The sequence below is a fragment of the Eulemur rufifrons genome, chromosome 24, assembly GCF_041146395.1.
Source record: "Eulemur rufifrons isolate Redbay chromosome 24, OSU_ERuf_1, whole genome shotgun sequence".
NCBI lineage: Eukaryota > Metazoa > Chordata > Mammalia > Primates > Lemuridae > Eulemur > Eulemur rufifrons.
The window spans coordinates 34077266-34092439 of NC_091006.1; the positions used below are offsets into that span (position 1 = coordinate 34077266).

General features: G+C 46.9%; 1 protein-coding gene across 4 annotated transcripts in view; it reads left to right on the plus strand.

Annotated features, from left to right (window-relative positions):
* Positions 1–5745: 5745 nt before the first annotated feature.
* The window catches only part of CORIN (corin, serine peptidase), a 198119-nt gene continuing 188690 nt past the window's right edge, over positions 5746–15174 (plus strand). For 3 of the 4 annotated variants that reach the window (XR_011231388.1, XR_011231389.1, XM_069457572.1), the window contains exon 1: positions 6068–6555. Coding sequence is in view for 1 of the 4 variants with exons in the window: in XM_069457572.1 (XP_069313673.1) it covers positions 6286–6555 (270 nt within the window). In the remaining 3 variants the exon portion in view is untranslated. The other variant, XR_011231390.1, reaches the window with a different exon arrangement.

Below are 15174 nucleotides of genomic sequence, written 5' to 3' on the forward strand. Positions count from 1 at the left end.
TTAGAGAGAGATTACCTGTCAGAATTTTTCAACTTTCCATGTTATTTCAAAAGCCTCATACCAGAAACAAACTTCATTTGGAAATAGATATAATATTTAAGACAAAATATGGAGAGATTGATTTTAAAGTGTTCCATTTTCCTTCAAGAAATAGTTTTTCTTTGCCTGGATGCCTGGCAGAGTGAGGCATAGAAGACTCTGCCCTCACTCTGCATGTAATCTGTGTTGTGAGTCCCTGCACCCAAACAACCAACTAAGGATCAAGCCAGGCCAGTAGCAGTAGGAAAGGAGGGCCACCCATGGGGGCATCTAGCTCATCGCCAAGGGTGACTTTGAGCTTCAGGTCATGGGGTGCCTCATCCAGCCCTTCATAATCAGGATTATTAAAACAGTGGGAGATACTGTACTCTGACCTCCAGAAGAACAAAGGATTAGTTGGGGGTTGAACCAAGAACGCTAGAGGTGCAGCCGGAGCCAAAATTTCTGTGACCAGGTATAAGGGAGTAAAGGGGGAATTTTAAAGGGGAAAGGTGCAAAAAGAACCTGCGCAGACCCAGGTGATCCCAGCTGCTACGTCTGCCCGTCCTTGGGTATTGGGACGTGAGACAGATGTCTTAGCGCCACAGCTAGAGTTCGAATAAGATAGTTCTGTCTCTTCTCTGGCTGTGGAAGTTCCCGTCTTACTAAGCGGCACTGATTAGACCACCCTAAACCTTGAGTCTTAGGGTCTGCCTGTGAGGTTGGCCAGCTTCACAGAGTGAGGAAGAAGCAGAGTGCGGGCTATGACCTCCTAGGATTTGGGAGTGGTGGGAGGAACGGAGAGACCCATTTCCAACGACTTAAGAGACAAGAGAGACCAGGTTACCCATCTGGGAAGCCATTTTCACGTGTTTAGAATCTTGGTATTTTTTTTTTTTTTTTTGAGACAGAGTCTCACTCTGTTGCCCAGGCTAGAGTGAGTGCCGTGGCGTCAGCCTAGCTCACAGCAACCTCAAACTCCTGAGCTCAAGCAATCCTCCTGTCTCAGCCTCCCGAGTAGCTGGGACTACAGGCATGTGCCACCATGCCCGGCTAATTTTTTCTATATATATTTTTAGCTGTCCATATAATTTCTTTCTATTTTTTAGTAGAGGTGGGGTCTCGCTCTTGCTCAGGCTGGTCTCGAACTCCTGAGCTCAAACGATCCGCCCACCTCGGCCTCCCAGAGTGCTAGGATTACAGGCGTGAGCCCCCGCGCCCGGCCAGAATCTTGGTATTTTGAGCAAGTGCAAATCTGTTGTTTGCTGAGCTTCTGTGCTGCTAAGTTTCCTTTCCAATTAGTGTTGGGCCATGGGTTAATTAAATGGTGCTGTGGAGAATTCTCTTAGAAATGGATTCATCAAAAAACCTGTTGTGAAGTGAAGCACCTCACTTTTTGCACATGGTTCACTTGTCACTGAGGGGACACCACCCCCAGGAGGATGAGGTGGGCCCAAGTGTGCTGGCCCAAGGGAGGGGCATTTCAGCATTACAGCCTGGAATTCCACAGTCCAGATTCATTTGAGTTGAAACACCCTTATATTCCCTAATAGAAATATATATATATATATGTGTGTGTGTGTGTGTGTGTGTGTGTGTGTGTGTGTATATATATGTATTCCCCCAATATATCTCCTAATATGCCCTAACTACCCTCATCACTTTCCTCTGGTCATCTTCTATCTTATATTTTTTTCTTTATAGCACTAAACAGTATCTGTCCTTGTATTATGTATTTGCGTATTTTCTGCCTCCACTGGAATGTAAGCTTCATGAAGGCAAGAGTGCAATTTTATTCACCGCTGTAACCCTAGAATGGGATAACCATGGCTAGCGCCATGGCGATACTGGCATTGGCTTTGTAGGGCTGCCATAGTGAATACCATATGTGGGTGGCTTCAAACAACAGAAATTTATTCTCTCATGGTTCGGGTGCCCAGAAGACCAAAATCAAGGTGTTAGCACAGTTAGTTCCTCCTGGAGGCTCTGAGGGGGAAACTCTCTCATGTGGCTCTCTTGGCTTCTGGTGCTGGGCAGCAATGCTTGAGTTTCTTAGCTTGTAGAGCATCGTTTAATCTGCCTCCATCTTCACGTCACCTTCTGTTTGTCCTTTACTGTCTCCTGTAGGGACAATCTCTGGATTTAGGGTCCACCCTATTCCAGTATGGTTTTTTCTTAACTAATCATATCTGCAAAGACTCCATTGCCAAATAAAGAAGGTCACATGCTGAGGTTCTGGGTGGACATGAATTTGGAGAGGGGACACTAACCCACACCAGTGCTCATAAATACTTATTGGGTGAATGAAAATTCAGAGTAATTCTAGGCTATAAATTCCTTGGACATTTTTTATTATGCTCTTCTCTTAATAATTGTTACAGAAGGCAGGAGTCAGTCTGTGGTCCCAGGTTTCTTGGGCTCCAATTCTGGTTCTACTATAGTACTTTGTGGTTGTGAGATCTTAGGCAAGTTATTTAACTTCTGTAAGTTTCAGGTTCTCTTTCGTAAAGTGGCGGCAGTAAGAACAGTAAGTGCCCTATAAGTTTTAGCTATTATTACGTGTCTGCAACTAGTTTAAAGCACTTTATATGTTTATTTAATCCCCATAATAGCTCTAAAAAGTGGGCCTATTACACTTCTCATTTTATGACAAAGGAAACTAGGTTTGTTTCAAGAATTAAAAACTAAGAAAATACATATGTTGCTTTATGGAGTGCCTGGCACGCAGTACAAGGAAAAGCTTAGCTGTAATATAGATATGTTACTTCGTAACTTTGAGACTTCTCTTACAAATTGATGCATACATCAAAAAGTCTGCTGTGAAGTGAGGCCTTTCACTTCTTACACGTGGTCACTGTCATCGAGGGGACACTACCCCCAGTGGGACGAGGCGGGCCCAAGTACTCTGAGCCGAGGGAGGGGCACTGCAGCAGCCAAATTGCATCTGAGCCCCCCCCCCATAGCACTGGGTGTGAGAAAGTGCTAAAAATAAAAATCCTCTGAAATTTTTTTATGAGGCCAGTTCTCATTACCTTCTTTCCAGTGACTACTGTGTATCAGTGTAGGGGATTGATGTCCCAGAAATGTTGCGTACAACAAACAGAACATCCACATAAGTTCCTTTTATCATACACTGAATGTTTAAGTGGGCTAGAACATATGTGGTACGTATATACCCTACCTAAATAGGGTAGCTAAATAAACTACCTTTTCAGCTAAACAAACACTCTCCTCTCTGTAACAGGTAAATTTCCAGTTTGCCTGTTTCTTGCTATTTGTACAGGCTTTGCATCATGATATCTCAGCTCACACTAGTACATTCTAATTCCTCAAAGCCATTCCCACACTATTTGCAAGTATTTTCCCACAGTTTACATATTTGTGTATCTGTATAATGTATTTATTCCACTACACTAAAAGTTCTGTGAGGGCAGGGACTCCGTTTCATTTGTCTGGCTGCTAGCAAACCCTAAATGAGCGTTAGTTGAATGAATAACCAAACAGATAAGTCATGAGGGAGCATTATCTATTTTAGCCACTGCTTGCCTATTACCATCCTGGGATGCTGCCTGCTTCTCTAAGATCTCGAAATTTCTTGTTCTCCAATTGCGTTCATTTGCAGTACTGAGCACTAGTTTGGTCTGCAATGTGACATGTGACCAAAGTGTGCTTGCCAAAATCACCCTTTCCCAATGCATATTCACTACTTTTAATTTTTCCATAAATCTCTCTAAGGTTTGTGTTTTGTTTTTTTTCTTCTAAATTATCTAACTAGTTGGATGGATGCTTGAAATGCTAGACAATTAAAATTTCAATAGGCTAGAAGTGTTTCTTTTTGTAAAATTAAAGTATTTTAAGAAACTAGATGATCTTTGTCACTTTAAGTTGAAATGCAAATGTAGCTACCTTTTTTAAAAGAATAATTCAAATAAGTCATTGAAGATACTGAGCCCACTGCACATTCAAACTAGTTTGAATATTTTATGGGACTTCTAATAGTTTTATGATTCCTGACATTATAAAAGTCTGTTACAAAGAATACAGATGTTTACCCTCATTTTTTATGTCATTACCCTCATGCAAAGAATGTCTCAAGGATTCACTCTGGTGCTATTGGTAACTAGAACTGGTTGGGTTTTCTTGCTACAAGGAAGTTTAAGGAATGCTTATTTTACACTGTAAGTGCAGTGAGCTTTAGTTCTTAGAGGAACACAGTATGGCAGTGGCAGAGTGAGGGAGACTGATCTAACCTTGGCTATCTCAAATCCGCGGGCTTCGCTACTTTAACTTCATAGTTGCCGTAGCGCCTCCACCAGAGGGCAGAAAGGAGAAGAGAAAGGAGATGAAAGAGAAACTCACACTTGCGGCTTCAGAATGCCTGCAGAAACCCGGGCAATTGAATTCACCTCTCATTTTATGGACTAAGTTAACTGTAGTCCAGAAAGTCTGTGTGATTTGCTCACAGTGGAGCTGGCAGATGACTTTCCCAGGCCCTTGATTTCTAGACTGGTGCTGTGGTGATGGTGTATGACGAGATAGCATCTTAGTATGAACAGTCCTGAAATCACTGCCCTCCCCCCGCCCCCAATCCCAGCCCAGGTGCTCGCTAGCTGCATAACCTTAGGCTAGTTACTTCAACTCCCTAAATCTGCTTTCTTGTCTCTAAAACGGAGATGGTAACAGCACCTGTCTCAAAGTGGTTGGTAGAACTAAAAGAGAGAATGCATGTAAAGTGCTTAGTACAACCTACCACACAGCAAGAGCTTAATTTTTGTGAGGTATGATAAACTGGTCAGCAACAGGATTCTGGGTCTGATGTTAGAATAACATGCAATCAGTGTTTCAACCGTTTTACTCTACAGATGCAACATCATCTACATTCGGATCTCATCTCAGAAACAAAATACTGATTTTTCCCCCCTGGTTTTGCAAATGTGTATCTTTTTCCAGCAACAACATCCAAGAAACAGGTGCCTGACACTATTTTGTTGACTATACGTGTCCTTCTCTAAATAATGGAGATGAATATTTTTTCAGTACTCTCATGAGTAATTTTTGAAATTTCCATTACGACCTTCATTGAAATTAGATGAAAAATCATTTCTAAGAAAAACTCAGTGAAGTCTTTTTAATTCTCTTGAGCTTTGAATGGCAGTGGTGAATACCCCCGTACCCTCCTTCAGGCTGCCCTAGGAAAGGGGCTGCTTGGGAATGACAGAAAGGCCGGGATTTGTTGGCCCCCGGGGGTGGGGGTGGGGGTCAGCCTGTGGATGCTCTTGGCAGGGACCAGGCCGGAGGTTTATGGGATTGGGCTGGGGTTCCTCCGTCCCTGCCGCCGCAGCAGGGACTCGGGCAGCCTTCCAAAGCCAGTTTCTTCACTAAACACGTACCAGAAGGCAAGTTTCCACTTGCCTAATGCAGATAATGCTCACCTTTGACACGTTAACTCTTTTTTGAGATAAACTTGGTCTTTCATTGCCAGTGCCTGCGGTTAATTTTTAGTTTTGATTGGCTACGCTCTGGCTAAAACAAAAGGGTCTGGGATGTGAGATGAAGAAGTGGGAGAGATGAAACTCCTTTGCTCCCAACCGCTCTCTTAACCCAAACTTAGTCGCCCTGTCCTCGCTGCCGCCGTGGCGGAGTGCGAGTCTGCGAGGGAGACCAGCAGACCCTCGGCTCTCCATTTGCCCCTGAAGAATAACTTTTCTGAATGCCAAGAGGTGGGGACACGGAGGATCTGTCATTAAGGGTTATGATGGGTGGGACCCGGAGACGGGCGCGAAGGGAGGGAGTGGTCCGCGGGTGGGCTCTGCAGCGCAGACAAAACATGGGGCCCCTGTCCCTTGGAGTTCAACTTGGCTCTTCCTGAGTGGGGAGAAAGGCTTCCGTAGTGCCTCTCCGGGGGACACGCAGAGGACAGAAAAGCGACCAAGCTAAGAGTGGACGGAGGAAGAGGCGAGACATGCTCTCCGCGGAGCAGTCCCCCGCCCGCAGCCCGGAGGGGCGCTGCCGCCCAGGCGCGGCCCCGAAGCCGGTAAGGTCCACGGCTCGCGCTCCTCCCGCGGACAGGTCGGGTGGCCTCTGAGTCCCGGTGAATTCAGGGTCAGCCCCTCCCGCCGCGTCCCCTCCTCCGCCCGGTGCCACCTCTCTCCCTGGCCGTCGGTGAGCTCCGGCTTTCGCAATCCCGCGCTCAGCGCCCGGCAGCCAGTCCCCAAGGCGCACGGTCCTCTACGCGGGTGGCCCAGCATCCAGAACCCTCCCAGGGTCATGGGCAGGGTTTCCTTCAGCGTTCGAGTGGGCTCGGTCCGGAGACCCCGCTGTCCCTGCCAGGGGCGATGCCACCTCTCCTGCAGAGTCCCGTCTCCGCACGCCGCGCTCCGCACATCCAGCGCGCTCGGCTGCGCGCCGGCGCCGGTGCAGGCTGCAGAGGGGGCGGTCGGAACCAGCCCCTCGGGGATCCGCGGCTTCCTCCCCGCGCCAGCGCCGCCGGCGCCCCGCAGCTGGAAGGACGGCGCGGCCGCCTGGCCTGGCCCAGACGTAAGCCTCCCTCCCCGCCGCGCGCGCCTCGGTCCCGGCCCCTCTCGCAGCCAGGACTCGCGCTCGGTCCCGGCGCCCAGTCGGTGGCTGGGACCATTGGCCCCTCCTGAGTGTTGTCATCCCAGAACCCGCCCTCGTGCAGACTGCTGGAATCTCCTGGGTCCCCTTCGCGCAAACTTGCCGAACGGCGGGCACCTGCCTAGGCACAGAAGCGCCGGCCGCCGAGGGGCGCCGCTTCCGAGCTGCCGGGATTTGGCGGGTTCGGGTCCAGTCCCGGGAAGGAACAGCGTCGCCCCCTCGTTCAGGAGGGGACAGGACGGGAAGGGCACCACATCCAGCCCCCAGTGGCCTGAGTCCCCCGGAACTGGGTCCAATTTGCGGCCGCCCCTCTCCCCCGGTGTCTCAAGGGCCCCGGAATCCTGTCGCCACCGCGAGGGTCCCGGCTGCGCCGTGTCGGGGACCGGTGACCGCTCTGTGCGGGCAGAGAGCGCGGGCTGGGGGGGGGCGGGAGGTCGGTGGTGTGTAGGGGCCTGTTGGGACGCGGTTCACCAGCTCCGGCGCCCGGCGCCCCGCACCTTGTGCCACCCGCTCGGGACCAATGGGTGGCAGCGTGGGCACTTTTTGCAGGGCTTCCCATTCCCGGACGCAGCCCCGGGCGATCCCGGCCACGAACGCAGCAGGGAAGGGCATTCCTGGGGAAGCCGTCCCAGCGATTCATAAAGCAGAGTTTCCTCCCGCGGGAAACTTCCGAGAAGCCCACCGCGGACCCCTCCCTTCCCTCGCCCGTCTCTGCGTCCCGCCCGCCCGTGGTAATCCTTAATGCCAGACCTGCCGTGTCCCCACCGCTTTGCGTTCAAAGGCGCTATTCTGCAGGGGCACGTGGAAACCGAGGGTCTGCAGGCTCCACCGCCCTGCGGGTCCTCCACTGACCTTCATTGCCGGGGGTGGGGTGCGGGGGGGGGGGAGCTGAGGAGCCGGGGGTCTCCGGAGACTTAGTGTAGCCACTCTCTGAAGCCTGTATTTTCGAATCTCCATGCTGCTAATGAGGTACTCTGTTCCTCATGTTTCCTCTTTCTCTTCCTTCCAGCATCCTTCCACACAAAGGCTTGTGGTCTTAGGGTTTCCGAGTGTCCCTACTGCTGGGGGAATGGGCATTTCCTGAGCACCAGCATGGCTGTCACACAGAATTGTTGCTGAATGTGTCCGGGGGGAAAGATTTATTTAACGTACCACTCGACAAGTTATTCAACAGCGATGCATTCATGCAGCCTGTTTGCCCTGTCACATCTTGGCATTCCACTTTGCCAGGGCAAACGGACAATGGGGCTGGCTGGCTAAGGGACGCTGGCCTCCGTAGACTACTAGATCCTCAGGGGGCACTCAAGTGACCCCCAGACCTACCTGTTCCGCAGAATCTACACACAAGCACACGCACACACACTTAGTGTTTCAGGACTGTTCAGAGAGGGTGGACGTGGAAGAAACCTTAAGACTGAAAGGTGTGAAAGATGGTGTGGCTTGGGAGGAAGAGTATGGGCTTTCGCGGCAGACCTCGGCTCTGCCCCTTAAAAACTTCAAGGCTCTGAGCAAGTCAAATAATCTTCTTGCCAATCCTCAGTTTCCCTGATCAGAAAATGGGGATGATACTACTGACTATCTGTAAGGATTAAGGAAATAAATATGTACCAGAAATACTGTATATAATAGTCGTATATTCTAATGAAGCTCCCTAATCTTTTTTTCAAAGAACTACTTTATTGAGATATTGGCCTACAAAAAAACTGTACATATTTAATATACACAAGTTGATGAGTTTGGAGATAAGGTCCATCTGTGAAACCGTCACCACAATCAACGCTGTAAATCCATCCATCACCTGCAAAAGTTTCCTTCTGCCTTCTTTATTATCGTTGTTATTATTTTGTTATAAGGACAGTTAACATAAGATCTATCCTCTTAACAAATTTTTACGTATGCAATATAGTATTGTTAACTGCGTGACTATGCCGAGTAGTAGACTTTTAGGACTTATTCATCTTGCATCACTGAAACTTTATGCCTTTTGTCCAATATCTCCCTATTTTCCCCTCCCCCCGGCAACCACTATTCTGCTCTCTGCTGTGAGTTTGACTATTTTAGATTCTTCATATCAATGGGATCATATAGTGTTTTTCCTTCTGTGTCAGGCTATTGCACTAGGATAATGTCCCCCAGGTTCATCAATGTTGCTGCAAATGGCAGGATTTTCTTCTTTGTTAAGGTTGGGTAATATTCCATTGTGTGTATATACCACATGTTCTTTATCTATTCATCCATCGATAGGAATTTAGGCGGCTACCATGTCTTGGCTATTGTGAATAATGCTCCAATGAACATGGGAATTCAGATATCTTTTCCAGATTTTAATTTCCAAATTATTAGAGAGGACATTATTCCTTTGGTTATATACACAGAAATGGGATTGCTGGATCATATGGTAGTTTTATTTTCAATTTTTTGAAGAATCTTCATACCATTTTCCATAATGGTTACACCAATTTACATTCCCATCAACAGTATACAAGTGTTCCCTTTTCTTCACATCCAATACTTTTATCTCACTGTGGTTTTTATTTGCATTTCCCTGATGATTAGTGATGTTGAGCACCTTTTCAAACACCTACTGGCCACTTGTATGTATTCTTTGGAGAAATGTCTATTTGGGTATTTTGCCCATTTTTGAATCAGGTTATTTGCTTTTTGGCTATTGAATTATAGACATTCCTCATATGTGTTGGATATTAACCACTTATCAGATATACAGTATTTTCTCCCATTCTGTAAACTGCTTTTCATTTTGTTGTTTGTTTCCTTTGCTGTGCAGAAGCTTTTAGTTTAATGTAGTTCCACTTGTTTATTACTGCTTTTGTTGCTTATGCCTTTGGTGTTATAGCCAAGAAATCATTCCCAAGGCCAATGTCAAGATTTTCCTCTTTGTTTTCTTCTATGATTTTTATGGTTTCAGATCTTGTGTTTAAGCCTTAAATCCATTTTGACTTGATTTTTATGTATGGTGTGAGATAAAGGTCAAATTTATTCTTTTGCATGTGGCTGTCAAGTTTTCCCAACATCATTTGTTGAAGAGACTATCTTTTCCCTGTTTTGTATTCTTGGCACCCTTGTCAAAGATCAGACGACCATATATTTCCGGGCTCTCTGTTCTGTTTCATTGGTCCACATGCCTGTTTCCATGCCGTTTTGATTGCTGCAGCTTTGCAAGTCCTGGCTTATGGGGGGCTGGCAAGGAATTTCCTTAGTGAATGATCTGTGGGTCCAGTTCTTCATAGGTACCTGAAGCCCTTACCTGACTTTTGTATAAAGATTTGGGGGGTGAGGCCGGGCGAGGTGGCTCACGCCTGTAATCCTAGCACTCTGGGAGGCCGAGGTGGGCGGATCGTTTGAGCTCAGGAGTTCGAGACCAGCCTGAGCAAGAGCGAGACCCCATCTCTACTAAAAATAGAAAGAAATTATATGGACAGCTAAAAATATATATAGAAAAAATTAGCCGGGCATGGTGGCGCATGCCTGTAGTCCCAGCTACTCGGGAGGCTGAGGCAGTAGGATCGCTTGAGCCCAGGAGTTTGAGGTTGCTGTGAGCTAGGCTGACGCCACGGCACTCACTCTAGCCTGGGCAACAGAGTGAGACTGTTTCAAAAAAAAAAAAAAAAGATTTGGGGGGTGGTCCTGAGATTTTTATTTTCTTTTATAGTGTGTTTTCTTATTGTAAGGACACCAGTCATACTGGATTTAGGCCTCACCCTAACCCGGTATGACCTCATCCTAACCAATGACAAATGCAAAGACCCTGTATCCAAGTGAGGACACGTTTTGAGGTTCCAATGGACATGAATTTTGGGAGACACTGTTCAAGCCGGTACAGATGCATAGATAGGTGGTCCTTTCCCTCTCTGTTCCTCACCCCCAGGAGTATATTCTGTCTCTGGGGCTTTGCTAAATCTGCTTTAGAGCAAGTATAGTCCTTAATGTTTATCATTTTCACAGACAGACAGTCGTTGTACAGGTTGGGGGATTATACTCTGCTAATGAGAGCTTTCTACCTGGGTGTGGAGTCCATGGGCCGACTCACCTTGGAATTGCTGAATCAGCTGCTCTTTCCCAAGCCTGTCGCTGTCCCCAGCCCTGTCTCCAGTCTTCTTCACTCTGAAAGAGCCACTGTCGTCCTGGAGCACTGGCTGGTCTGTCTGCCTCATTCCTGAGCATTCCGAGGCAGCATTTTCTCCTCTCTAAGCTCTGCTGAGGGGTGCCCATGAATTATGTCTTCCTCTCGGCCTGTGACAATTGCCACCATCAGCTCACCTTACAGCAGCTGTTTGAAAATCTCCTGTGGTACATTTCTGCCTGTCTAAACCGTCAGTGCTGGTGGTGACAAATGCAGTGTCAATGTTTGATCAGGCTGTTTGGGGACCCAGGGTGGTCCATGGTCTGTTTTGCCATTCGCTGTCAGTGCTGAAACTCGGTAAGAGGCTCAAGGAGACACCTGTGGAGGAGGGACAGTGAGCCGACAGGCTGGCTCTGGAGTAGAGCAGAAACCATAGGGGTGAGCTGCAAAGACCATTTTGGTGGCACCAGCTTGTGCTTACTTAGCCCCTGACCCCCGGGACCCTTTAGGCTGACAGCACTTGAAGAGCACTGTTTGTTTCTAGCACTGGGGAGTTTTAATGAAAAGTCCTTACGCAGCTATGAAAATAGAAGATGTAAGTTTCTCTGGGGCCACGAAGGTGTCATTCTGCCGAAGTGTCACAGCAGCCTATGAAAGGTTGACAGTACCAGGAAATCTGCATCTGGGGCTCCACGAACCCCATGAATGGTGAAAAATCTCTTTCTGAATAGTTTGATGTGAATTTTTCTGCCTAGGGCGCCGCAACTACCCAAGAAGGGAAAGCCATAGGCTGGACCTAAATCACTTTAACTTATGAAAATGCAACTACACAGCCTGGACAAAAAGAGGAATAGATTCACCCATTTATCAAACATTTATGTGCCAGGCACAGTACTGAGTACTGGAGATACATGAAGAAACAAAGCAAAGATACATACGTGCACTTGCAAAGCTTCATTTCTAACTAAGCAGTAAACCCCAAAGCAGGAGTGCGGGAAGAGAGAGAACTGTTTAATCGGCATTCTACTCAGAGCCCCGGCGTAAAGAGCAAAAGATGAGAGAAAGGAATCTGCCATTAGGTTCCAAGGCTCCGAGCCTTTCGTATGTATCCATCTTGCAGTTCAGCGTGTGATCCTGTGTTTGCAGATCTGTGCCTTTTGTCTTTTAACCTCAAGTTGATTGATTAATCTGGTACTCCACTGACGAGCCTGTTCCAGCCCTGGAAACGCTGCCCATGTGGGATTTATTGACAGAAGTTACGCCGGCCTGCAGTGTGGCACAGTCCTAGGGATTTTCCCGGATTGTTTTGGTGGTACACTGACTTCCATGTGCTTACTTCAGAGCCTTCTCCTGGAAGCAGGATGCCACTGCTCTGTAATGTGGTTTGGAAATCAAAGCTGCATTGCTGTACTTACTATTTCTCTGTGATCCTTTAAAACACAATTTTGTCCAAGTCAAGCAAAATCAGAACTGGGAGTTGAAGACTAAAGTGATACTAAGTTGCTATGAGATTTTACAGAAGTCAGTTAACCTTTTTGATCCTGGTTTCTTATGTGTAAAATGAGGTCGTTGGACTATTCATTCCCCAAGGCCCTTCCCAGATCTGAAAGCTGTCGTTGCACTGGGGCAGCAGAAATGAGCAGGACGTCGCGCCATTTCACTTTATTTTTCCCTCTTCCCTGTCCGACAGTTGAGGGGCTGGCGTGTCTTTTCCCTCCTGGCACCAGACGCATGTCGTCTTTTCCAACACCACTTCTCCAACTCTCCGACACCAGAGTGTTCGACAATTCAGTTCAATTCTGAGACTGTACCTGGAATTAGCGTCCGATCCCATAATTAAAGGGCCCACAAGACTGCCTCCACTTCCGGTGCCAGTGGCGGGTCCTGGGCCACCTGCCCTTCTGACGGGCTGAGATTCAGGGGTCTCCACAACTCCATCCTTAGTTTGATGATTTCCTCTAAAGGTTCACGGAGCTCAGAAAGACACTTCATTTGCATTTACTGGTTTTTGATAAAGGATACAAATGAACAGCCAGAGGATGAGGTCCGGAAGGGCCCTGAGTACAGGAGCTTCTGCCCCATGGAGTTGGGGTGCACCACCCCCCCGCATGTAGATGTGTTCACCAACTCAGAAACTCTCCAGACTCCTCCATTTTTGGGTTTTTATGGCAGTTTCATCACACAGGCATGACTGATTATTGATTCAATTTCCAGTGCCTTCCCCACCCCAAAGGTTGCGGAGTAGGGCTGAAAGTTCTGGACACCTAATCAAGATTTGGTCTTGCTGGTGACCAGCCCTCATCCCGAAGCCACCTAGGGCCACCAAGAATCCAAGAACCATTAAACCCAAAAGGTGAACCTCATTAGAACCAAAGATGCTCTTATCACTCCTATCACTCGGGCAATTCCAAGGGATTTGGGAGCTCTGTGGCAGGCAGGTGGGGGGGAGACCAAATGTACATTTGTTATGCCATGAGAGTGCTGCCCGGGTAGGGGGCACCCATCCTAGTTGACCTTAATGTCTGCTTCCCTCTTAGTGGGCATTTGCTAATTCTTTCTACAGCGACCCCAAAAGAAGACCAATCAGAGGAAAGCTGGGAGGAAGTTCTAACCACCACAGCCCTGGCTTCTCTTTGGTTGTAGGTCAGAACTGAACATTTTGCCTCTCTGTGCAGCTCACGGGTGGAGGAAAGGATGGACAGGGACAGTCATTGGTATTGGGATCTCCCACCAGATGGCCCAGGACCACGCTGGGAGCAGGCTGTGCCTCCGGATGCTGTGGAGGAAGAGTTTGACACAGGAGAAAATCCTGTTCCTTAAATAGCTAGGTAGGATGTAGGCACCTATGCATTCAAAGTTAGGGAATAAAAAAATAACAAAAATGTGCTCAGAGTAGCAAAGGAGCAGAATTTTCATGTAAAGACAGAGAATTCTAGGATCTGTGAAATTTAGGAAGGTTGGAAGTAAAAGCACTCAGGAAGTAGAGCTTGCTCTAATTAAACCGGTTCAAACCCAAGCCAGGAAATTAGTGCAGGCAGCGCCGCACAGACCTGGGCTCAGGTTCTAGCTCATCACTAATTAACTCGCTGTGCCTCTGGCAAGTTCGTTTCCCTTAGGCTCAGGTTCCTGCTCCAGAAAGTGGGAATAACACCTCTCTTACAGGGTTATTTTGAGGACTTATTAAAAATGTATTGTGAAAGTGCTCTATAAGAATCCAAATTGCTAGATAAATTTTTGTTGTTGTTGTTGTTGTTATCTAGCAGAGAATTTAGTTGTTCATGTCTCTAATATAATTTCCTCTTGATTTGAAATCTGAATTCTGGGAAGTTAGTGATTCCCCCTTGAACAAGAAGAAACATTGCTTCCAAATTCCAGGCTCCCTTGTGAGTCTGAGTAAGACGAAAATAAAACAATTGAAAGTCAGTGTCATCCTCATTCCTTTTGTTGATCCAAATAAATGACGGAGGCAGAAATCTCAATCAATAGAGGTTTATGAAGCCAAGATTTTGAGGATGTGCCTGGCAAAAAACGGGAACTGCAGATAAGCTGTGGCTGTTTTTCTGAAGGGGAAGTTGGAACCTTCAGCATTTTAAAGGCAAACAGAGAGAAGGAAAAAGGCAGGGGTGGGGAGGTAGGGGTGTGATGAGGCAGTGGTCACGTTCTTGTGAGGCCCAAGAAAGCTATATTTTACATAAAATGAGAGAGTGAAGGAAGCATCAATTATGTAGATGTCTCTGGGTAGGTGGAAGAATGTCTGAGTCTGTCTGGTCTCCAGGTCTGTTATCTGTAAGATAAACTTGTAATTCACTGTTAGTGTGGAATCAGCTAGGCTTTAGCTCTAGGTGCTAGACAGAGGTCGAATTTGCACGTCCTTGCTTGTGAGAGGTTAGCAAGAAATTTCCTTAATGAATGATCAGTGGGGCCAGCTCTTCCCAGGTGTCTGCGGCTTTTACCTTCTCTTCTGCATAAGGAGTTGGCGGTGGGGTGGCCCTAAGACTTCGATTTTCTTTTTACACTTTGTGGTCTATAGTAGCACCATACAATAGAAATAATAATGTCAGCCACATCTATAATTTAAAATTGCCTGGTAGCTGCATTTCAAAAAGCAAAAACAAACAGATGAATTTTATTTTAGTAATATTTCATTTAACTCAATGCATTCATGATTTTAAAATTTTAAAATGCAATCGATATAAAAATTATTGATGAAATATTTTACCTTTTTTTCATAACAAGTCTTTTAAATTTCAATATTCTTATGGCACGTCTCAATTCAAATGAGCTACATTTCAAGTGCTCAGGGACCACCGTGAGGCTGGTGTCTCCTGCATCAGGGGGCACAGGGCTGTATGGAGTGAGGTGGCCTGAATAATGACCACATAGACATATCCACGTCCTACCTGAATAATGACCACATACATATATCCACATCCTACCTGAATAATGACCACATAGACATA